Raw genomic sequence first — 24,177 nt, forward strand, 5'->3', positions numbered from 1 at the left:
AAATTAGTGAGTTGAATGGAAGAAAGAGGTTCGGTTTAGGTTTATAGTGCGAATTCTCTCACGGCTTTGGGGCTGCCAATTCCTCATACTTCAAGGCTAATTTGTAACAAATCAATTGTCATCAGCCCAACAGGAAATATTTATTTTGTCTATATATCTATAGATATATCGCAATACAAATAAAATAAAATAATTCTAGATATGTAAATGTAGAACTGATATATGTCTTTTGGATATAACTATCCTCTGTCTTATTTCTTATTTGGACACACACAAGTGTCTTTGGACACTAAGATCAAAAAGTCTTTTTTCTCATTTCGGATGCAGAAATCTGAAAAAAGTGACAAGAACAGTTTAGGAAATGTTGGTTGCAGATCACAATTGATCTGGTAAAGAATGAATTAGCCTACTTCAATGTTAAATAGAGTCTCAATTGGGTATTTCTTTCTGCACCCTATATTTTTCTTCTTGCATCCCTACATTCTCTGAAATACCAAAATTATCTTTAATAATTTTGTGTGATTCTGGAATAGGAGTTCATAAGCAAAAGATGTTTTCGGGATAGGAGTTTCATAAGCAAAGTGTGTTTCCACAATAGAAAATCCAGAAGGCAAAAAACCATTCCCAAATATCCTTTCTGAAATACTTTTTTTTTTTAATTTCTGAAATGGAAAATCTAGAATTCATAAAATATATTCTGTAAATATTCTAGAAAAAATAATTTGAAAGTCATTTTTAAAAAAGGGTAAAATGGTCTTTTAAAAAAATATGTGGTGCAGGAAGCCATTTGTTAGGTGCAGGAGAAACACCCGTCTCAATTTAGGTGATCTTTAAAGAGGCTGTTTCTTCCTGCACCTCTATATATTCTTCTTTCACCTCCAAAAATTTTCATATTTATAAAAATGTCCCTCTGTAATATTCACGATTACATACTCTAGAAGTCTTTTTTCAAATTCATAATTAGCTTATAGATTACATAATTTGAAAGTCTTTTTTCATATGCATGATTAGTTTTTGGATTACGTAATCGATAAATCTTTTTTCAAATTCGTAATTAGCTTTCAAATAACATAATCCGGAAGTCTTTTTTCAGATGTATGATTAGTTTCTAGACATAATCCGGAAGTCTCTTTTAACTTTTGATTATGTAATCCATAAGTATTTTTTCAAATGCGTGTCTGGATTACATAATCCGGAAGCTACTCTATGAGGGTGGCACAAAAAAGATGAAAAGGTATTTTTCATATTTGGTATGGAAGTGAGAGAAGAACATATGGAGGTGCAGGAAGAAACAGTCTTTAAAGATTATGGGACATGTTCTTACTTCCAAACTGGGCCCTTCAATGATATATGAGAGACTGTTTCTTCCTATACCTCCATATCTTCTTCTGGCACCTCCATACACAATATGAAAATACATTTTTATTCTTCTTGTGCCACCCCCATAGAATAACTTCCGGATTATGTAATCTGGAAACGCATTTGAAAAAAGACTTCCGGATTATATAATCCAGAAGTTAAAAAAGACTTCCAGATTATGTAATTCAGAAAGTAATCATGCATATGAAAAAAGACTTCCGGATTATATAATCCAGAAGTTAATTACAAATTTGAAAAATAACTTTCGGATTATGTAATCCGGAATATTACAGAGGGGCATTTTTGGAAATTCGAAAATTTATGGCGGTGAGAGAAGAAGGTATGGAGGTGCAGGAAGAAGCAGCCTATATGAGAACGAGCCAAAAAAAACTAAACAAAAAAATTCATTGGGTCATAATGAAGGATATTGACAGCATTCAAAGAGAAGAAGATCCAACAAAATACCAAAAACGTGGTCTGCAAAAGAAACAAAATACCACAATTGATATGTTAGTTTTAAAAATAATGAAGAAAAAAAATTTCCAAAACAAATGGTCAGTCAATCATAAAAATAACTAAATGTTCAGGAAAAATGCAAAATAAGCAAAATAAACTAATAAAACAAATGTTAATATAAATTTAAAATCTAAAAGTAAATATGAACAACAAAAAGTGATTAAGAGGAATAGTCCTCTTATATTCATTATTTTTTATGTTTCTTTTCAATGTTGTTTTATATTTAAAAAATCATTACCGCGTTCTGGTGTGAAATTTTTGTTTTTTCCCTTAAATGTATGCATCAAAGGGAATTAAATAAAAAAAAAGGTTACGACATAGCAGTTGACATTGGTGGAAGAAAAGCTAAAATAAGAGAAACGAAGAGGGAAGAAAACAGAGAACGGAAAATGATGGTTCAGTTTATCAAGTTGAAGGAAAAATTTAAAAAGAACAAATTTTGGAATGACTTTGACTTTTAAAAGCAACCCTTATATGATCGTTTGAAGGCTTGAAACAAAAACCAAAGCATTTGGCAAGTTTCCTTATTATGGCTCAAAAACAAGCACCTTCTTCTTCTTCTTTTATATCAAAATACAGTTATGATGTTTTTCTTAGTTTTCGTGGTGAAGATACCCGTTTTGGTTTCACTGGTAATCTGTACAGTGCTTTGAGTCAAAGGGGAATCTTTACCTTCATCGATGATGAAGCTCTCAGAAAAGGAGAAGAGATCACACCTTCTCTTCGCAGGGCAATCCAAGAATCCAGGATATCCATCATTGTTTTCTCCAAAAACTATGCTTCCTCAAGATTTTGTTTGGATGAACTTCTCCAAATCATTGAGTGTCACACGAAACAGAACATGTGGATTTTGCCAGTGTTTTATGGCGTAGATCCATCACACGTGCGACATCAAAGAGGGAGTTTCCGAGAAGCATTTGCAAAGCATGAAGGTGAAAGATTCAAAGATGACAATGAGAAGGTTCAACAATGGAGGTTGGCTTTGCGTCATGCTGCTGATTTGTCTGGTTTGCATTTCAAAACTGGGTAACTCTAACTCATCTTTGTTACACATTATCAGTATATAGCAATAGTCCCTTTTGATGTGCCAAATTATATGTGACACTAATTTGATTTCCCTTTTATGAATGGCAGTGAAGAGTATGAGTCTGAGATGATGAGAAAGATCACAGAAGTGATCTCGACTAAGCTTAATCGACCTCCCTTGCATATTGCTGATTATCCTGTTGGTTTGAAAGTTCAGATGCAACAGATAGAAAAACTCATGGGTAGTGGTGAGTTTGATAACAAAGTGACCATGCTTGGGATTCATGGCATGGGTGGAATAGGAAAATCAACTCTTTCAAGAGCGATACACAACTTGATAGCACATCAATTTGAATCTTCACACTTTCTTGCTAATGTCAGGGAAAAGTCAAGTAAGGATGGCCTGGTGCATATCCAAGAGACAATGCTATCTGAGTTGGTGGGAGAGAAAAGTATGAAGTTGGGAGATGTTCATCGAGGAATTCCAATACTACAACAAAGACTAAGTCGGAAAAAGGTCCTTCTTGTGCTTGATGATATTAGCAAAAAGGAACAATTGCTTGCAACTGCTGGAGGACTTGATTGGTTTGGCCCTGGTAGCATCATCATTATAACAACAAGGGATAAACATTTGTTAGATGTTCATGGAGTTGAAAAACAGTACAAGGTTGAAGAAATAAACGATATTGAAGCCCTTGAATTGTTGAAGTGGAATGCTTTCAAGAACAAAGAAGTTTATCCATGTTACAAGGAAGTCACAAAGCGTGCAATGTATTATGCCAACGGCCTTCCACTTGCTTTGGAAACAATTGGCTCAAACTTGTTTGGTAAAACCTTGGATGAATGGGAATCTGCGTTAGAAGCTTATGAAAGAATTCCAAATAGAGATGTTCAGGAAGTTCTTAGAGTTAGCTATGATAGTTTGGATGCTTTTGAGAAAGAAATATTTCTTGACATGGCTTGCTTCTTCACAGGATTTTCTCTTGAATACGTTACAAATATGCTTGAGGCAAGAGGTTTTCCTTCAAAATTTGGTATTAGAGTGCTGGAACAAAAATCTCTCATTAAAATTCGTGGATGTCGACATGAAACTGTGACAATGCACGACATGATTCAGTCTATGGGAAAGGAAATAGTTAGACAACAATCAACTCTTCCCCACAAAAGGAACAGGTTGTGGCTTTACGAGGACATTGTTTGCGTATTGGAGAAAAACATGGTACGTTACTTCTGCCTTTACATTTCTTTTATCACATCATGAGTTGAATCTGTACACATTTGATGATTCTTACATCTTGCTAGTAAGAACCAACAAAACATTTACATTTGTTAGTTCTTCTAATTATTATGGTTCATTTTGTGCTTTTGGCCTAAAAGGAAAATGATAAAGTTGAAGTGATGATGTTGGACATGCCAGAATACCAAGAAATGCAATGCAATCAAAAGTTGTTTGGAAAAATGAAAAACCTACGGATGATTCTTATAAAAGAGGAAGTTGGCTTTCTTAGAAGCCCTACTGCTCTGCCAAACACTTTGAGAGTACTGGAATGGTGGGGATATCCTGCAACTTCTTTACCGTCCAATTTTCATTTGAAGAATCTTGTCATACTCAACTTGTCACACAGTTACTTTGGATGGGACAAACCACTAGAGGCATGTACAATTAATGATGTGAAATTGATTTAGCTTTTGGTTGAAAACTCGAATCATCCAAAAAGCATCACTAATAACTGTAGACTTGTTATTTTGCAGAATTCAAAGGTTTTGAGACAATTGATTCTGAAAGGTTGTAAGAATATTAGACGAATACCTGACATGTCTGGTTTCCCTAACTTGACAGAACTTAGGGTTGCTGAATGCACAAATCTGATTGAGATTCATGAATCAGTTGGATCTTTACTTAATCTTCAAAAGTTTTGTGCTGAAGGATGTACCAAGCTCACGATTGGTCCAAGTCGCATAAATTTAATATCTTTGGAGCATCTGTGCCTCCGGGACTGCAGCAGTCTAGTTATGTTTCCTGAAGTATCGGCACCAATGCAAAAACTAAAATACGTTGACTTGGTAGGAACTGCCATAAAAAATCTGCCACTTTCAATGCAAAATCTCGAGGGTCTTCAAATGTTGTCCCTGGGGAAATGCAATTTGCTTGAAATTAATGAATCACCCTATTTCTTTCAAAAGCTGCATATGTTGTTTCCTAATTTGACAGGATTGTATCTACGAGACTTAGACATTACAATTCTTCCTGCCTGCATTGAAGAATGTCACACCTTGAAATTTCTGTACGTGACCAACTGCAAGAAGCTTCAAGAAATTAGAGGACTTCCATTGAGCATAAATGAGTTCACAGCAGTAAACTCTCCTGTTAAAGCCAATTCTTTGTTGACATTAAAACTCAGACAGGTGGGTGGGTCTATCCTCTTTGAGTGACTATAAACTAGCTTTGTCTTTTTTTTTCCAAACTCACCATGCACATGACCCGTTTCACAGGCCATTCATTCTGCTGCAATAAGAATCTTTGTTCTTCCAGGTTGGGAAATCCCAAAATTGTTTGACCACTCTAGCAGGGGAAACTCTCTAAGTTTTTGGTTTCGTAAAGAATTGCCCTCTCTCGCTGTGTGTGCTATTATTGGAGTCTGGGATAATGTGAAGCCTCCTTTTGCTGCCAGCTTTAATTTCTATGTTAAACTAAATGATATTTATATGTGTGTTTCTTGTTTCCGTTGTGGTAATATAAGCTGGACACCTGAGGATAGTCACATAATTATACTCAACCGTCAAAATGATTTTCAACATCCATTGCACTCGGATATTCAGAGAGCGCTTCTGACGAATGAGTGGATTCCTGGGAAAATATTATTGAGGATAGAATCAGAAAAAGATCCAAGTAGATTGGGAAAAATAAAAAAGACCGGAGTTTATGTAAATCGAACATTTAGTAGAGTGGAGGATGTTCGGTTCGAAGATCCTTATGCTCCCAATAAAGCAAGTACTATGGAAAATAAACTTGTGTTGCTAGGTGAGGCACCTGATTTACAACAACAGCAGCAACGATCCCCATCTTTATTCAACCCCACAACCCCATTAGAATCTGCTGTTGGGGAACAACATTCATACACTGTTGACTCCAATAACCAAGGTAAAAAAAATGTCCTTTGTCCTTCCTCTCTCACTTCTTGATCAAATTACTTCTGCTTCTATCGATATTATACTTTGGTTCAGATGGAGAGTTTCTGGATGATCAACCAATTTTGGCTCCAAGTGTTGCGGAGATGCAAAATGGCAAGGCCCAAAAGGAAATGTCAGCACTGATATCAGAAGTTTCAAGTGAGTTCACTGCTCAGAGTAGGGAAATTGAGTCCACAGAATCCCAGTCACGTAAAGTTGATGAAGCAGAAGCAGGTTTGGAAACTCAGAACCAGTTCAGAAGTACTATGGTCTTGCAAAATCAAATAGACCAAAGGCTAACTAGGATTAGGAAAATGAAAGAAGATTTAGGAGAGAAACTGAGTGGTATTAAAGCCGACATCTCTGCCATTGAAGCTAACCACTCTTCCATTAAAGCTAACATATCTGCCATTAAAGCTATAATCTCTGCAGACTCAGAGCTACAGCAATTAAAATAGAATTTCTATGCACCTAGCATGTAATGGATAATAACATTATTTCCAATTTAGTGTAGTTGCATTAGGTGTCATTTGCAGATTCTACTATTTTTATGGTTTCATCTGAGCTTGGATGCATCTCAGTATAATAACTATGGTACATGCATGATGACACACATTTGAGTGATCTTTTGTTTTCAATACATTCTCAATTTTAATTGAGAAGTTTGGGTGTGTTGAAAATGGGAAAGTATGGATTTTTTTACTAGTGATTAGCACAATAAAAGATAAACCTTTCGATAACATTTCATTAGTATCGAAGTCGTTCATAACTTCCTGAACTTAAAACTCCTAATTAGTACTATTTTTTTAAAAGGGTACACTCTTTTTGTAAACATAAACGATTTCTTTCACACCTTCGTCCAATTTTTGTTCATCTTCCTTCCACCTACCTTCCACTTTGCACTCTGTTTCTCCAATTCACCATTTAGTGAATAAACTATGTATTGAAGCCACCACCGTCGAACATATACACTAAATAATCCAAGGTTTACTATGTATGTACAAAGCTAATAAAGCTGTTTTACTCAAATCAATATCAAATGAAAACTGGTACTTTGTCCAACCAATACAATTCTCTTGCCTATAAAAAAAAAAGAATTTTACAAAAAAGCTGAAAAATCATTTAGAGTATGTCTTATATGAGGAAAAACACGAGGTTTAAAATAAAAGAATGTGATTTTCTCATAATGATATGTACCTCATTTTTGTTTAGTGGGAAAACAAAGAATTCAAAAAAAAAACTATAGATTTAATGTATCATTAGAGTCAAATAAATACATCCATTTTGTAAGTGGACAAATTATTCCTTCTAGAAGCTTTTCCCTCTAAACAACTCGTGAGAAAATAAATTTTGAAGGTCAACTGTGGTCATGTTTCTTAATCTCCACCAAATCAAGAATCACTAATTTATTACAATAATTGGCCTTTAATTTGAATAATAATCCACAAAAGACAACTAATCAAAAGAAGGCTCAATTCTATTGGAAATATAAATAAAATAATTAAGGTAGTGATTCCTTTTCTATGTCCTGGAGACATGGAAACTCTTTTAAAGCTAAAAAATGTGATGTCTATCAAAAGAAAAATGTGTGATAATTTTATAGGTCAATAAGCTACATTTAATAACGTCTTGGGATCCAACCACCTGCACTTATAATGCTAAATTAATGATATTTTAAAACCATATGCAACCAAAACTTCCTAAATACTTCTTAAATAGCGTTTATCTCTAATCACTACACGCTAATCACTATAATCCCCAACTTTGTAGTGTCAGAAATATGGGTGATGATGAAAATGCAGTGCGTTTTGGCATTCTTGGCTGTGCCAACATCTCCATCAAGCTATGCAAAGCCATAAACAAAGCAGCAAATGCAAAGCTCCATGCCCTAGGTAGTCGTTCGGTGGAAAAGGCAAAAACCTTCGCAACCGAACACAATCTACCTAAGACAGTTAAGATTTATGGAACTTACGAGAGTGTGTTGGAAGATGATGAGGTGGATGCAGTGTACATCCCTCTTCCGACCGGTTTGCACGTGACATGGGCGGTGAGGGCGGCGGAGAGGCGGAAGCATGTACTGCTGGAGAAGCCGGCGGCGATGAGCGTGGCGGAGCTTGACCGGATTCTTGAGGCTTGTGAGGCTCATGGGGTGCAGTTCATGGATGGCACCATGTGGATGCACCACCCTCGAACGGCTCAAATGAAGGAGGCTCTCTCTGATGCTCAACGTTTTGGTCAACTCAAATGGGTATGTTCATATTAATCAATTTATATATATTTATATATATATATATTAATTAATTTAAATATATTATTAAAGTTTGCAACAAAATATTACTAGTTGTTAATATCTCACGACCAGAGATTAGAATCTTTAAATTAAATTTTAATCTCGATCTCAAAAGTCGATTTTATAAATTAAATTTTGATTTAAAGTCCACTTGACACTCATAAAATTTAGGATATCAAATTATGTTATATCTTCCTTATATGTTATAACAAATATTATATATATATATATATCATATTTAAAATCTCTTTTATCTTCTTTTTATTTATTTGAAGTAAAACTAAAATGATTGTGTTGTTCTTATCTACTTATTTACATTTTAAAATAGTGAATACTTTGTTTCCTCTTCTTTCGCATATTTTATTTATTATTCTAAAGTTTTACATGATGTTTGTCTTTTGTCTAGCTAGATTTCTACGAGAAACACAACTACACTAAATTGTGATGCTCGAAGTAAAGCGAAAGATAAATCTAGTAACTATAGGTATATATTAATTAATTAACTAATTAATTAATTAATTAAACTTGTCTTTTGGTGTTAAAACTTTGACACCACTTTACTCGACACAATGTTCTTGAGCTTTAGTAGATCGATAAGAATGCTAAATATTTAACTATTTCTTCCATAATTTTACACGTGACAACACTTTCACATTTTGTTAAATAAAATAGCTTTTCTCTTGCTAGCAAAGGTAGTTTTGGTTAGAAAACATGATTGGAAGATCCAAAAGATTAAATATTATGAGATTTATATGGGTCAAGAAATTAATTATCTGATATTTTATGTTACACCACACACGTGGTTAATTTTATTTTTTTCTATATCTGTTCTTGTTTTCAATCATATTTTGGTTACATTTTGAAAAAAAAAATCTTACTAAAACTATTTTAAAAAAAAAACTAATAAAATAAGTAACTATCTTAAGAAAAGTTAAACTAACCACTCATTTAATTATTGAAGTTCATTTAGTTAATCTCATTGGTTTGGAGCTTCAATAATCATACATAAACAAATTATCTTACACTTTTTATGCCTAATAAATAACGCAATGCAATCTTTTTTTATCTCATTTAGAAAAACTCAATTACGTGGATCGTAATATTATTGCTCTGAATTATATTTAGGTTCAGTTATTTTTTGTCTTATAATAGCAAATTTTGGTCTTCCACTTTTTTTTTGTTGATTTTAATTCCTAATTTTCTAAAACTCATAATTTTAATTTAATCTTTAGTTTACTAAAGATAAATCCTTTCAAGGTCCTTGAGCCTAACATCAGACTAATCATAACTGTAATGTTACCATTAATTATTAATACTGACACTATTCAATCGTTGACTTACAAGATTAATATATGCTAAATTAAAAATTACATCAAAATTGCGGATATTTTTAAACTAAACTCATTAAAAGAAAAAGGGAGAAAGGAAAACTATTACAGGTAAAAAAATACAATTTTTTCTTATATCTATAATAGGTTTGTTGACTTCTATAATTTATCTTCATTTTTCTCTATCTCTAGTATTGATAGGTACCTTTGTTTACCTTGTTAGGGTTTTTATGCAATTTGAAGCTTTATTATAAATATTAAATAAGAAAAATTCTTCCTCTATCTTCATATTTTTTCCTTGAGCGCCATTAATGGTAAAAAATTTATTTTAATTTATTTTAAAATTTAAATAATTATAAATAAAACACAACTTCACATTTTTAAATAACTCCAACTATACGTGCACACTCCCATAACTCTCTTCTAGTTTCATAACTTTTCCTCCAGTTGCATCATTTTTATTATTTTCAGCATTTTAAAAGACAGTTACATCGTTTCAACGTGTGTAAGAGGATTGACGAGAAAATTCTAAGAATCTGACATTTTCCAGTGCGAAGATAATTTTTTTTAGTTTTGTACTTCATTTTTACAATCCGCTAGTTTTATTCTAGATTTTGTGACCATAAAGTTTACTTCAACCACCAATGTTTACTATCAGTCACCACAAACAACCACATAATCAACTATCACCACTTCAAAATTAACTAAAACACCACACTTTCTACTAGTTAGAAGAGGTTAGAAGAGTGTTGTTGAAATTTTAAAAAAAAATGTAGAGTTGCATTCTAAAGACATGGATGTGCTGGAAGAATTTGTCTTAATTAATGACTATTTTTAACGACTATTTAACTAACTTTATCATATTGGGCCATTATATGTGGCCCGAAACATGTTTGAGAACTCTTGAGAAAGCCATTCACTGTTATTGTACTTATATTTCAGTTGTTGATTACTATGTTTTGCATGTGTTGTTGTTCATCAGATACACACTTGTCTCACATACAACCCTGGTCCTGAATTTCTGAAAAGCAACATTCGTGTGAAGGCAGATTTAGATGGTCTTGGTGCCTTAGGAGACACAGGTTGGTATTGCATCAGAGCCATCTTGTGGGCTGTGGACTATGAGCTTCCAAAATCAGTGCTTGCATTCCCAGGAGCCATTCTCAATGAAGAAGGTGTAATCATCTCTTGTGGCTCTTCTATGCACTGGGAAGATGGAAGATCTGCCACCTTTCACTGTTCCTTCTTATCCTACGTAACCTTTGATGTAACTCTTTTGGGAACAAAAGGGTGTCTTCGACTCCATGATTTTGCCCTTCCATTTGAAGAGAACTTGGGGTATGCCACCTTTTTGGAGGCCTCAGAGTTGGATTATGGGAAGATTGAACCAGGAATGTGGTGTCCTAAGCCAAATGAGCATGTTGTAGAGACAGAGTTTTCTCAAGAAGTTTGGATGGTTAAGGAGTTTGCTGATTTGGTCCAAAAGGTTAAGGGATGTGAAATGAAGCCTCAGAAGAGTTGGCCAGTTTTTAGCAGAAAGACTCAACTTGTGTTGGATGCAGTGAAAGAGTCCATCCACAAAGGTTACCAAACTGTTCAAATTGTGAGTTAAGAAATGGACCATATATAGAAATTTTCTTGCAGCATCTGTCTAATGTATCTAAGTAAAAAAGGAGTTAAATAACCTTCATTAATATTTCTTACCAATCACTAATTATTTATGATGGTGTTGTTTAATCTGATTCCATTTTTACTTAGAATAAGTTAGATAACTACACCTGTTTATATATATATATATATATATATATATATATATATATATAAGTAAATAAGGGAATCAATGTTTAGCAAATTGAAACTACTGTGTTTTGCTGAAATTAATAATGTTAATTATGGGCAATTCATGGCTTTTATATAACTGATAATAATACTAATAATATTTAGAAGAAATAAAATTACTAGTGCCATATCAATACTAATAAATAGTTTCCCAAGATAATATAGATAAAACTATTATGCATTTTCATACACAATTGCCTTTATTGTATGGCGATTCACTTGTTAAAATATATATACATATATCGAATTTACTAGTAGAGAGTTACTTCTAGTATATTACTTTTTATTTAATTAATTAATTAATAATTGTGAACACCAAAATTTGTCCACTTATTTTTTTTTAATTTTTAATAATTTTACAAGTCTAATATAGTTAGAGGTTTGGTCACATCATTGGAATTGAAAATATAAATATATGCGAATTTCTTTTTACTAAAAGTTACTTTGGAATTATACAATATGGAATAAAGTTTCAAAATGACTTTGAGTAAACTTTAAGTGATTTTAGCATTAGAAGTTGTGTTGATGTTTATGTAGAAACAAACTCTCCAAATTGTTGACGCAAGAACACTTTCCAATCATGTTTTACTATAACAAGGACAAAATAAATATTTTAACATTTATAGGGTGTGAAAAGAATATATGTGGTCCAGAAAGAAATATCTTAATATTTGGGTCCAGCCTCTATGCCTTGGGCTTGACAGTCATAGAAAGGAGGCAGTTTCTTCCTGCACCCCTACATTTTTCTTCCTGCACCCCCAAAAAGTTGCGCAAAGACAAAACTATCCCTATATAAACTGTACATTTAATTTTTTTTTGTATTCCGAATTATGAAATCCGGTAAATTTTCGGATTGACACTTCCAGTAAATTTTCGGATTGGTGCATTCGGTAATCTCCTGGATTGGTGCTTCCGGTAGTACATGATGTTGAACCAAGTGGTGTTCAAGCTTTGAAGAATCTAAATCCTTTGAAGGATGTTGAAGCCTCTATTGTGCTTGGTGTTGTTGTGCTGGTTTAGCTTAGTTATGGGGTAGTTTATATGTTGTAATCCACCCTTTGATTAAATCTAAAGCATTAGCATTCTCAATCTTTGTGAAAGTAAAATGTTTTCAAACTAAGTTAAAACAACCGATTGTTTTGTCGAAACAACCGATTGTTTGTACTTAGGTGTTTTGAGAAAAAGATTGAAAATTGTTTTTAAATGGTTGAACTGTTAAGTACCAAAACAACCGATTGATTCGAGGAAACAACCAATTGTTTGTTTGTTTTGAGACCATAACAGAAAAACTGTTTTTTGTTTGACTGAGCTTTAAATGTTTTAACTGCTTACGCTCCAGTCATTAAATGTTTTGACCAATCTTTAAATGCAATTTAAGAGTTTGTTAAGATTTGATAACAAACTACATCTTTGAATATATTCAGAAAAACAAATTTAACAATTAAACTTTGACAAGTTTTTGCTAAGAGCTTTTGAGTTTTTCAAAGAGCTGAGATTGCTAAGAGTTTGTGATTGATCAAAGTGTATGGAATAGGATTCTGCTTGTATTGATTTCAGATTATCTTCTGTAACAAGTGTAATCCTTGTACTCTGTTGAACAAGTTTCGTTTCTGTGTTTGCTGAGATTGGTTGTGCGTTCTTGAGGGGTTCAAGATCAGCAATCTTAGTGTTGGTGTGTTGGCCAAGGAGAGTGTGTTTTTTGAGGTGTTCAAGGTCATTCTCTTGGTTGTTGTGTAAGTGATCAAGGTGTGGTTGCTTAGTGGATTTCCTCAGGGTTTCTGAGAAGACTGGATGTAGCTCTGGGTTTGGAGTGAACCAGTATAAACAATTGTGTACAATCTCTCTATCTCTAACTCTTTAAATTCAGTTTATTTGTTGTTTGCTGGTATAAACAACCGATTGTTTTTCTGGTACTGCAGCTTTTGCTTATTGTTTTGGCGAACTGAATTTTTGAATCAATTGTTTCCTGAGATAAATTCATTCTTGTTTTAAAAGTTTACGAAAATCCTCTTTAAACAATTCATCCCCCTCTAGTTTAAAGTCATCTATTTTAACACATGAATGATAGTGTTAATCCAAAATAATAATAATAAAAAAGGCAAAACATCCATAATTGAAAAAACCATTCCGGATCCGCCAATCTGTAATTCAAAATATGCATTCCAGATTCAGAAATCCATAATTGAAAAAAATCATTTTGGATCCACCAATCCGTAATAGAAATTAGGCTTCTAGATTCAGCAATCCGAAAATCAATAATTTATGCAAACTTTGCTTCCAGAACACCCCCTCATCTGGAATGAAACATGATTCACTTCCGGATTAATGAATCCGTAGCACACTCACAGATCCCAAAATTGTGGGAATCAGTTTCAAAATTTACAAAATTATGGGAGTGCGGGAAGAAAAATATAGTGGTGCAGGAAGAAACTACCTAGAAAGGAATACGCAGATGACCCATGCACATGTACGGTCAATTTAGCTACCGTAGAGTGATGAAACATATAATTAAAACTATTAGATGTAATTTTAATTTAGTTATAAAAAAATTAATTAAAATTAATTTTAAGTTGATTGTGTAAAAATTAATTAAAACCATTTTATTTATGTATAAAAACTAATAAAACCATTTTTATGGAAAAGTTAATAAAACAATAATTTGGATGCACTTTTAATTTGGTAGTTGTAAAAAATATAAATATTTTTTCCTAATTACTTGGTTTTAAAACAATTATTTTCGTCAACTGGTTGTTTAGTAAATTCTTTTTTTTTTGGTTCACTAAATTTATATAATAGTAGCAACATCAAATATAGATACTTTTTGGATACTTCATTTTGTCAACATAAATTAAAAATACAAATCACATCCTAATAAATTATTTTTTTATTAAATTTGAATTTACAACATATTTTTATTCAAAATTATTTATAACCTTTAATGCAAGCACCCATTTTGGACTAGAGTTAGATCGTGATGAACACTTGATCCAGGTATTTATTAACTGGATAATTATACATTTTCAAAGAAGAAACCGAATTTACACTTTATGTTGATTTGAAGTTCCACATCGTGTGACTTTTATTTTTTGAACTGCTAATTCTTATTATATAAAGGAGTTAAATTATTTTTCTTAAAATCAGTTTAAAAATTATTTTTAATTTTGTTTCTATTTAATTTAATTAAAAATAACTTAATAGAGATAAAAATTGAAATTTTTTAAGTAATGATACTTTTTATTTTTAAGAATACTTATTATTATTTTAAAATTATGATAATTTTATTCTAGTATTTCTTAATTGTTAGATTTATTTCTTTCTTATTTTAAAGAGTTTAGATATATTATTTTACTTTTAATTTTTTCATATAAATTTAGTCTTTGGTTGTTAGCATTCTATTTCAAAATAGAACAAAATGATGAATAACCAAAAAAACTGTGCAGGTTAGCAGGTTTAATAAGAGATATATAATACTTAATATAAAGCAATAATTTGTTGTTAGAATCAACTATTTATTCTTGAATATATTTTTACATATTAATTATGATTATGGACTTAGCACCACAGGTTGTCAAATAAGATTTAAAAGTGCTGAAACTGCTAAATGTGAAATCATGATGTATTTGAGGGGTGGAAAAAACAAATAATAATAATATTTTTATTATTATTATTATATTATTATAAGTTACAAAAAGTCTTATAAAATGAGATAAAATTGAATAACTTTGACATGATAGGTGCATGAGCCTAACCACGTGGTGAACCGAAGAAACAGTCTGAGTCGCCAATCAAAATTAGGTTTGAGATGTCATCCCATTGTCAATCGCATTTGTTGGTTGGTTACATTTTCCAAACCGAACAAAATCACCGAAAGCAGAGGATGCACTGTGAAAAGGGCATATGTTTTCAATGAAGTGTTTTCACACTAATACAAACATCATACATTCAGAATTTTGCATATCTTTTTATTACACTTAATACTCTCAGAATGTTTTTTCATGTCTCCTATTACACATTTATAACATAAGATACGCTCAGATTGTTTTCCATGTCTTTATTATACATTCGAATGTTTTTTTTTTTATGTCCTTTTATCATACATTTAGTTTAGATACGCTCTTAATGTTCCATGTCTTCTTGTTGTACATTTATTCGGTCAAGACAAAAAAATCATTTATAACAAACTAAATTTATTGTTATTTTTTTTTAATTTTACAAGCTACAGACTCCTAAATCTTAAAAGTAATATTATTTTGAGGCAAAAATTAGTATTGTTTTTTTTTATCTATCTTTAAGTTGCAGATATTTTTTTCTCTTTATAATTTCAATAATTTTATAATAATTTATAATCCATTTATGTATGGATTTATTATATTGAACGAAAAGGAAAAAAAAATCAAGTAGAACAGAATATTCACGTTGAAATTAGAGTTACTTTTGAATGGTTTAAAACAACTCTTTTATTTAAGTAGTCTCACATAACATTTCTAAATTTCCTTGCATAATTATAAATAAAGAAACATTATTTTATTATTTGAAATAATAATTTTTCTTTTTAAAATTATTTGCAATTTATTTAATTATAATACAATATAATATAATTATAAATTACTAATGTATTAAACAACTCATATAGGTTTGCTTCCATTGAAAAGCTTCTAAAATGTAATTATTTTATTACAAACAAATTTTGTTTGTTATATTTCGTCATCTTGTAAAATAGTGTTCATGTAAAATAATTTTAAAAAAATATAAAAAGGAAGAGAAAGATTGGTGAATACTCTTTCCATTTCAAAATTTTAGTTCAGGATAAATAAAAAAACATTAATTATCATATTTATAAACTAAAATACTCCATATTTAATGTAACACTTTATAAAATTTAATTATAAATAAGGTAAGTAGAAAAAAAATATTATAAATGTTAACTTGGATTTTAAAAGCAATATAGTCTTAAACCATGAAGTTTTTTTTATCAGAAAAAAAAATATTTCAAAGATGTTTCAACTTTTATATTAGAAGACATAACTAGATTTCATTTAAGAGACAAGCTTCTAAATCAAACAAACCAACATAATCTAAAAAAAAACTACTCTACCATAACATCTACTCTTAAAACTATGAAATATAATTCAATTCATTACACTTTTAAATTTTGAAGAAAAATCAAATTTAGTAATGCTTTTCACTACTCAATAATTAATTTTCTTTCTGATTTGGGCTCACATGAATAGTTTCCATTTTCTAGTTAAAATTTTCATTTATTGATTCAATGAGATGCTAAATTTGTTTTAAAATAAATGATATATTTATGGTTGTTTTATGTGAAAAACTTTAAATTGTAATTATTGTGGACAGAGGGAGTAAGAATTAAAAGAAGTACTTCATCTATAGATTTTACATGTAGGTAAAAGTTTTGTTTTTTTGTTTGACTGCTAATTTTAAAGTTAAAATATATTGATATTTTTTCAATTATACTTTAACTTTTTAAAATAAAATTTAAATAATTTATAAATATTATTTATTATAACGTAAAATGAAAAAAAGGTTACAAAAAGACTTGAGATTTCATAAAACTTAAGTTAAAAGGAGATCTCCACCTTTTTTATGTTTTTCCAAATCATTGAAGAAGATTAATCCCATATTCCACGGGTTGATATTCCTTGAAGATGAAAGAAATAAAAATAGTGAAACTTTTTTTATTAAAATTAAGGAAAGTTTTGCATTCTCGATTGTTTAAAATAAATGATACATTTAAGAGACACAATTTTATAATATTAAAACAATATTGGTGAATATTTTTTTTATTTTTATAGCTGATAAATTTTTAAAATATTTTGCTACGCTGTATCGATTTTAGTATAAAAATTAATTAGAAGATTAAATTTACAAAACCGTGTCTCTCTTTCATTTTGTTAACTTTTGTTCTGTATAAAAAGAACTTTGTGAGTGAAGTACTTTCTAGATTCACTTTTTCAAATCATAAATGGGATTTTATTTTACATTATCTCTACATGATAAAGGAATTAATTTGAATATTAAAAATATAACTTTTATGTTGAAATAATCATAAAAATCATTGGTATTGTTCATTTAACTACAATTTGTATAAACTATAAAATAGTTTAGTATAAAATATTAGTTTCCCACATCATGATAAACTAAGTTCATTTTTGAAAAAAATATTATGGTATCTTGGTCTGACTACTTGTGAAGGTATTTTTTGTGGAAGTATTAGAGAATTTATTGGTGCTTTTTTTAACGTTTCTTGAAGTTCAGACTGCTTTGCTTGCTGAGTTTTATGGAGTCATACATGCTATGGAGGAAGCTTAAAAGATGAGACTTACTAATGTCTGGCTTGAATGTGATTATGTCTTGGTTTGTGCTGCGTTTACTACTATTTATCAGGTTTATGGTTACTCATATTTTTCGTGAAGGGAATGCGTGTGCTGATAAATTGGCTAATTTATGATTTATTCATAGAGAATCATTTCATTGATATAATAGACTTTCATCTGGTCTGTTCTTAGAATTCTTTATGAATATGTATAGTTTTCCTATGTATCATTTTTGTTAACATATGAATTTTGGTCTAGTCCTTCCATATTTTTGTATTTTCTTTCTTTTTTTCTTTTTTTTTAATAATACTTTTTTCATGTGATGACATATGATTGTTGCTACTTGAGGTGTCAGCCTAACTGAGATGTCAAGTTGCATAGTAATGCCTAACATAAAAACTTTTTGTAATTTTTTTTCTGAATATTTGTGGAAATAAAATCATTGTGAGAAAGAAATGTAAGAACATGCTTAGACAAGTTTTCCCACAGATACTTTTAGAAAAAAGAAAAGAAAAAACAAACAAAGCTGTAAAAGTAATTTTCTTAAAAATACATTTTTGCTATGATACCCTAAAATAAAATCTATAAAACTTTTCTGAAACATGTTGTGGAAAAGAAACAAAACATATGGGCTAACATATTTTCTAGTTGCGAAAGGTATCATGTGACTTATGGTCCTATGTTAATGTTAGAGTAAGGTATGATATACCATCTCAGGCTTTTCCAAGCACTATCAAAAGCATGAAAGCAATTTGTCATAAAGCAAAGATGGAACCATAAGGACAAAAGAGGGGACACAAGCCCCACAACACCCCATCATGTATTCACTTTTTTCTTATTCATCATCGATACCCATCATCAAACATTGTCAATTTTTCAAAAACCTAGGCTCGTGTACTATAATGTTCCATGCATCTATCTTAACCATTTCTTGATGATTTTTCTCTCAAATCTAGATTTTCATTTCCATGTAGAAACATGTTAATTGCAAGTGTTTATCAATCGATGTTGATGTGGATGAGGTGATTCTTGTTTCAACTTTCTAAGTGGCCATTTCAAATCTTGTGCAATCGATCATGGTTTCATCCTAAGCATGCAGAAAAGGTCAAAAGGATAGTCACAGTAATCAGTAGACAACAAAAACATTAGAAAGAATTGATCTTTGAGGTGATGTTAAATCTTATACTTTTTATTCAAAAGTTGTTTTCTCGTGATTATATTTGAGACACTTATGTCTATTTTGTTACATTCCATAAACTGAACAAAAAGATTACCACAGCATAAAATAAGTTTGTATATATTATTTCTGAATCACAAATGTTATGTAGTATATATCTTATGAAATAAAAATCAATTTTAGAGATAACAAATAATTAATTGTTATAATGATTAAATTAGATATTATTTTAAATACTAAAAAAATTATTAATTTTTAAATTAGTTTTTATTATTGTTAAATAATTTTAAAATTGGTATCTAATTAGCTATCAATATTTTTGCTATCAATTTTATAATCTAAAAAATTGGTAGTTAAAACCTTAGTAGCTAATTAGATACCAATTTAAAAATTATTTAATAATAACAGAAACTAATATAAAAAAAATATTAATCTCTAAATTAGTCTTTAATTTAGTTACAATAACAAATAATTATTTTTACTATTTTTATAATAATTATGCAAAAGTCGTTCATATCGATATATCCCAAAAAGTTAATGTTACTAGTTACATTATTATTTTTACATTTAAATTGCTCAATTATAATTGTGTAGTATTTTAAATCTTAATAAATCATTTTTAATATTTTATAATATAATAAAAAAAATTAAAAAGGAGTTGGTGAGTTAATATCCTATTCTATTTACCTATAATTAGTGGTGAATTTGTTAAGTATGATCCGTTTCATTACTTCTAATATCTAATTACACTACAAGAAAATCATCAAATAGAAATCAATTTTTAGAGAACAAAATAATTAGTTATAATAGTAACTAAATCAGAGACCAGTTTAGAAACTAAAAAAAAATAATTTCTAAATTAGTTTCTATTATTATTAAATAGTTTCTAAATTGGTATCTAATTAACTACCAAGGTTTTAACTACCAATTATTTAGATTCTAAATTTGGTAGCAAAAACCTTTGTTGCTAATTAAATATCAAATTAAAAAATCATTTAACAATAATAAAAATTAATTTAGAAACAAAAATTTTATTTAGTCCCTAAAATGATTTCTATTTAATCACTATAACATTTAATTATTTTTTATCTCTAAAATTAGTTTCTATTTCATGATTTTCTTGTAGTGTTAATCCATTGAAAACTAAATTATTAGTAAAATATAAGTAGTAGGAGATATAATTCTAAGCAGTGTGAACGTTTCAGTGTCTTTGAACATAAAATAAAGATTATTATGTAAAATGTTATGGTATTAGGAAACTTTATTGCAAAAGTAGATTATTAATAATAAAGTTAGAGAAAATCATAATTAGGGCAAGAGTATTTGCCGCAAAAACCTGACGCTGCAATTGTTGACCACGTTTTATAAAGCTACAAAAACATTGCTCTTGGCCTGTCTACTTTCAATATCACTGATTTTGCACAACATTATATTTTCTTCACTTTAGTACAGTTTATAAAGTCAATAATAATGATTCAAAACATTGTCATTAATTAATTATTTTGTAATGGAGTTAAGTGTATTTTTTTGATAAGTAATGAATAAATAAAATTAAGGGATACTTCAGGGGTATCCCAACCCATATACAGAAACTAGAAGTGGACTTCCTATATCATCCACAAAAAAGACTCTCCTTTATGGTTGGGGCAGAGCAACCTTAAAGTGAGAAAAACCATACCCAAAAATCTAGCCAACATGTTACCTCAAACAACATTCAACTTTACCAAAACACCCAGAACCGAGGCCATCTACATTCACCTCGCCACGCGACGAGTTACCCATGCACGTTGCCTTCGGCGACCACCGACTACACCCATATAGAGAACGCTGCTTCCTCGACCGGCGATCATGTTGACCTTTACATAACTTCGACGACCACCGACTACGCACGCATGGAGATCGTCGTTTCATCGACCGGCGATCATGTTGACCTTTGCATAACTTCGGCGACCACCGACTACGCACGCATGGAGATCGCCGTTTCATCGACCGGCGATCCTGTTGACCTTGAATAACTTCGGCGACCACCGACTACACACATATGGAGAACGCCGTTTCATATAACTTCGGCGACCACCGACTACACACACATGGAGAACGTCGCTTCATCGATCGGCGATCATGTTGACCTATGGATATCGCCGTTTCACCGACCGGCGATCATGTTGAGCTTTGCTTAACTTCGACGACCACCGACCACGCACGCATGGAGATCGCCGTTTCGTCGACCGACGATCATGTTGATCTTGTATAACTTCGGCGACCACCGACTACACACATATGGATAATGCCGCTTCACCGATCGGCGATCATGTTGACCTATGAAGAACATCGCTTCATCGACCGGTGATCGTGTTGACCTTTGCATACCTTTGACGACCACCGACTGTAGCACCATCCACTCCAGATTTGCCACTTTCACCAGGGACCTACTGTACCCATGCCACTTCCTTATTCCAACCAGAATGGCTATTACCCAGTCCTTATCCTCCTTCTTTCCAGCAGCACCACCATTAGCCAGTCTAGCCTGCTACATGCCTCCCCTTGTTATTTGATACTGCAAATGCAGGTCAGCGGGTTCATAACCCATTCTGCATAGGAGTAAAAAAAATCATTTTCCTTGTGTTTCAACCATAACCACGATTTAAGTTGGGCATTGAGAAAAACTTCTTCTGCATCTACAACTCTTTGGTTAAAGATAATTGAGTTTCTATGTTCCCATAGACATCGGACTACAGTTGCCCACACATCTTTCCAGACCAGGTTTTGTTTATAGGAGTGTTGGGGGAGGGAAAAACCTTCAAAATTGGTCATAAGATTATTGTGTTGGACAGACCATATACCAACCCATCTAAAGCATAAGTCCCACACCCGTACTGCATACTTACATTCTACAAAGAGGTGCTGACACGATTCCTCCTTAATATGGCAAAGGGCACATTCTGTGGTGTTCACCATCACCCCTCTCTTGCTCAAACACTCCCTTGTTGGTAGTCTACCCAAAAGCACTCTCCACGCAGTGATCAGCACATTAGGAAACGCTTTTGTCTTCCAAAGACAGCCAGAAGGCGAGATTTGTGTACCTCCTTCGGGCTCTTCAAGGCATTTATATGCAGACTTCACTGTAAAGCTCCCTGATTCGTCCCTCCTCCATACTTGCTTATCCTGTTCATCCTTTTTAATAGTGACCCTGAAGATAAGCATACCAAACTCGGTTTCAAGGGGGACCTCCCACTCAAATCTGTTACGTCTCCACCTTAACTTCCACTGCCACACTGACTTCTCCCACATCCCAACCTCTCCCACCGTCTGGCCCTGATGTAGTGACAGAGAGAATAGTCTAGGAAACAAAGCCTTAAGGCTGGCATTCCCAGTCCATACATCCTCCCAGAATCTTGCTTTATCTCCTTTCCCTACTTTCCAGCTAACCTCTTTTTTAAACCACCCCTCTCCCCCTCCCTGCCGGCAGACCTTCACTAGATCTCTCCACCACCAAGATTGATGGTTCAGTGGGGTGTGGTTTCCATCTTGTTCCGTACCATACTTTGACTCCAAACACTCTTTCCATTTCCCTTTCTCGTTCAATATACATCTCCACTTCCACTTAGCTAAAAGTGTTATATTGAACTTCCGAATGTCACGAATGCCTAAACCTCCTTCCTCCCGCGGTTTACAAATGTTTTTCCAGCTTATCCATGATATCGACTTATTATCCTTTCCCCATCCCCACAAGAACCTCCTTTGAATGTTGATGATGCTTTTGCATACCGACTCCGGTGCTTTAAACAGAGAGAGGTAATAGAGCGGTACAACAGTGATGACAGATTTCACCAAACATACTCCGCCTGCCATAGATAGGAATCTCCCTTTCCATACACTAAGTCTAGACTTCAGTTTATTCATGACAGGCTCCCAAAACTTTTTCTTCCTTGGATTACCCCCCACCTCAATACCCAAGTAGTTAAACGGTGTTTTCATTGTAGAGCAATTTAGAGTCTTGGTGTAGCATTCAATGTCTTTATCAAGGACATTAAGATCTGTGAGCTTTGATTTGAGGAAGTTGATTTTAGCCCTGAAGCTAGCTCAAATCCCCTCAAAATAGCCTTCAGAGTCACCACATTGATGAAGGAGTCCTCACAGAAGAATAAGGTGTCATCTGCAAACTGTAGAAGGCTCATAAGGGTCCCCTTTCTTCCTATCTTCAGGCCAGTTAAAAGGTTGGCCTTTACAGCTTCCCTTGCTAGCCCCGTAAGGCCTTCTGCTACCACCAGAAAGAGAAAAGGTGCTAATGGATCACCCTGACGCAACCCTCTAGATGGTATAAACTCTTCCGTTGGGCTTCCATTTACCAGAACTGATACCGATGCGCTCTCCATACACCCCCTAATCCACAAGATCCACCTATTGTGAAAGCCCATCCTTTGTAGCATATCATAGAGGAAGTCCCATCTAACTGAGTCATATGCTTTCTCAAAGTCCACTTTTAAGCAAAGACCACTCCTCCCACCTCTCCTCAAGTCCTCTACCACCTCATTAGCCATAAGTATGCTATCTAGGATTCCTCTTCCCTTGAGAAATGCCGATTGGCTTTCATCAATAACATGAGGGAGAGCATTATTAATCCTTTCCGCCAACACCTTTGCGATGATCTTATACAAAGCGCCCACTAGGGATATTGGTCTGTACTGCTCAAGCTTAGCAGGATCCCTGACTTTGGGTACTAGAGCAATAAAGGAAGCGTTACAGCCCTTCGGAATACATCCAGTTTCGTGAAACAGAATCATGGCTGCCACAACTTCATCTTTCATAACTTCCCAGTTTTTCTTAAGGAAGTTAAAATTGAACCCATCCGGCCCTGGACTCTTCGTGCCTTCACACTGCCACACAGCATCTCTTATTTCCTTTTCTGTGAAAACAGCTATCAAACTCAGACTGGCCTCTGACGAGAGAGACTTAAACTCAACCCCATCAAGCCTTACTCCGAGGTCTTTCGTTGCCTTGAACCTAGCCTCAAACAGCTTCTTTGCTTTTAGACGCACCGTACAAGGTTCCTCACACCATTGTCCCCTTACCTCCACTCCTTTAACTTCATTTCTAAGTCTTCTCCATCTCAGAGTGGAATGGTAGAATCTGGTA

At 32.5% G+C, this 24,177-nt stretch overlaps 2 protein-coding genes and 1 long non-coding RNA gene across 4 annotated transcripts; 2 read left to right on the forward strand and 1 right to left on the reverse strand.

Moving 5' to 3' along the window:
* Positions 1–1,227: 1,227 nt before the first annotated feature.
* On the reverse strand, positions 1,228–8,185 carry LOC137837790 (uncharacterized). The gene is made up of 2 exons (XR_011085517.1): positions 8,045–8,185; positions 1,228–1,836 (listed from the first exon to the last, which is right to left on the reverse strand). It is a non-coding gene; the product is annotated as an uncharacterized lncRNA (long non-coding RNA).
* Positions 2,253–6,683, forward strand: LOC137837788 (disease resistance protein RML1A-like). Of its 2 annotated transcripts, none has more exons than XM_068646917.1 (6): positions 2,253–2,901; positions 3,010–4,120; positions 4,279–4,554; positions 4,654–5,307; positions 5,395–6,043; positions 6,127–6,683. In XM_068646917.1, exons 1-6 carry the CDS (start codon positions 2,405–2,407, stop codon positions 6,528–6,530), a joined length of 3,591 nt encoding a protein of 1,196 aa, XP_068503018.1. In that variant the 5' UTR covers positions 2,253–2,404; the 3' UTR covers positions 6,531–6,683. The 2 variants fall into 2 exon arrangements, with proteins under 2 accessions (XP_068503018.1, XP_068503019.1); XM_068646918.1 differs by having other exon boundaries at positions 2,584–2,901; positions 3,015–4,120.
* Positions 7,853–11,448, forward strand: LOC137837789 (uncharacterized oxidoreductase At4g09670-like). Its single transcript, XM_068646919.1, has 2 exons — positions 7,853–8,320; positions 10,673–11,448. Exons 1-2 carry the CDS (start codon positions 7,853–7,855, stop codon positions 11,300–11,302), a joined length of 1,098 nt encoding a protein of 365 aa, XP_068503020.1. The 3' UTR covers positions 11,303–11,448.
* The last annotated feature ends 12,729 nt before the right edge of the window (positions 11,449–24,177 follow it).

Source organism: Phaseolus vulgaris, chromosome 4 (genome assembly GCF_000499845.2).
Source record: "Phaseolus vulgaris cultivar G19833 chromosome 4, P. vulgaris v2.0, whole genome shotgun sequence".
Taxonomy (NCBI): domain Eukaryota; kingdom Viridiplantae; phylum Streptophyta; class Magnoliopsida; order Fabales; family Fabaceae; genus Phaseolus; species Phaseolus vulgaris.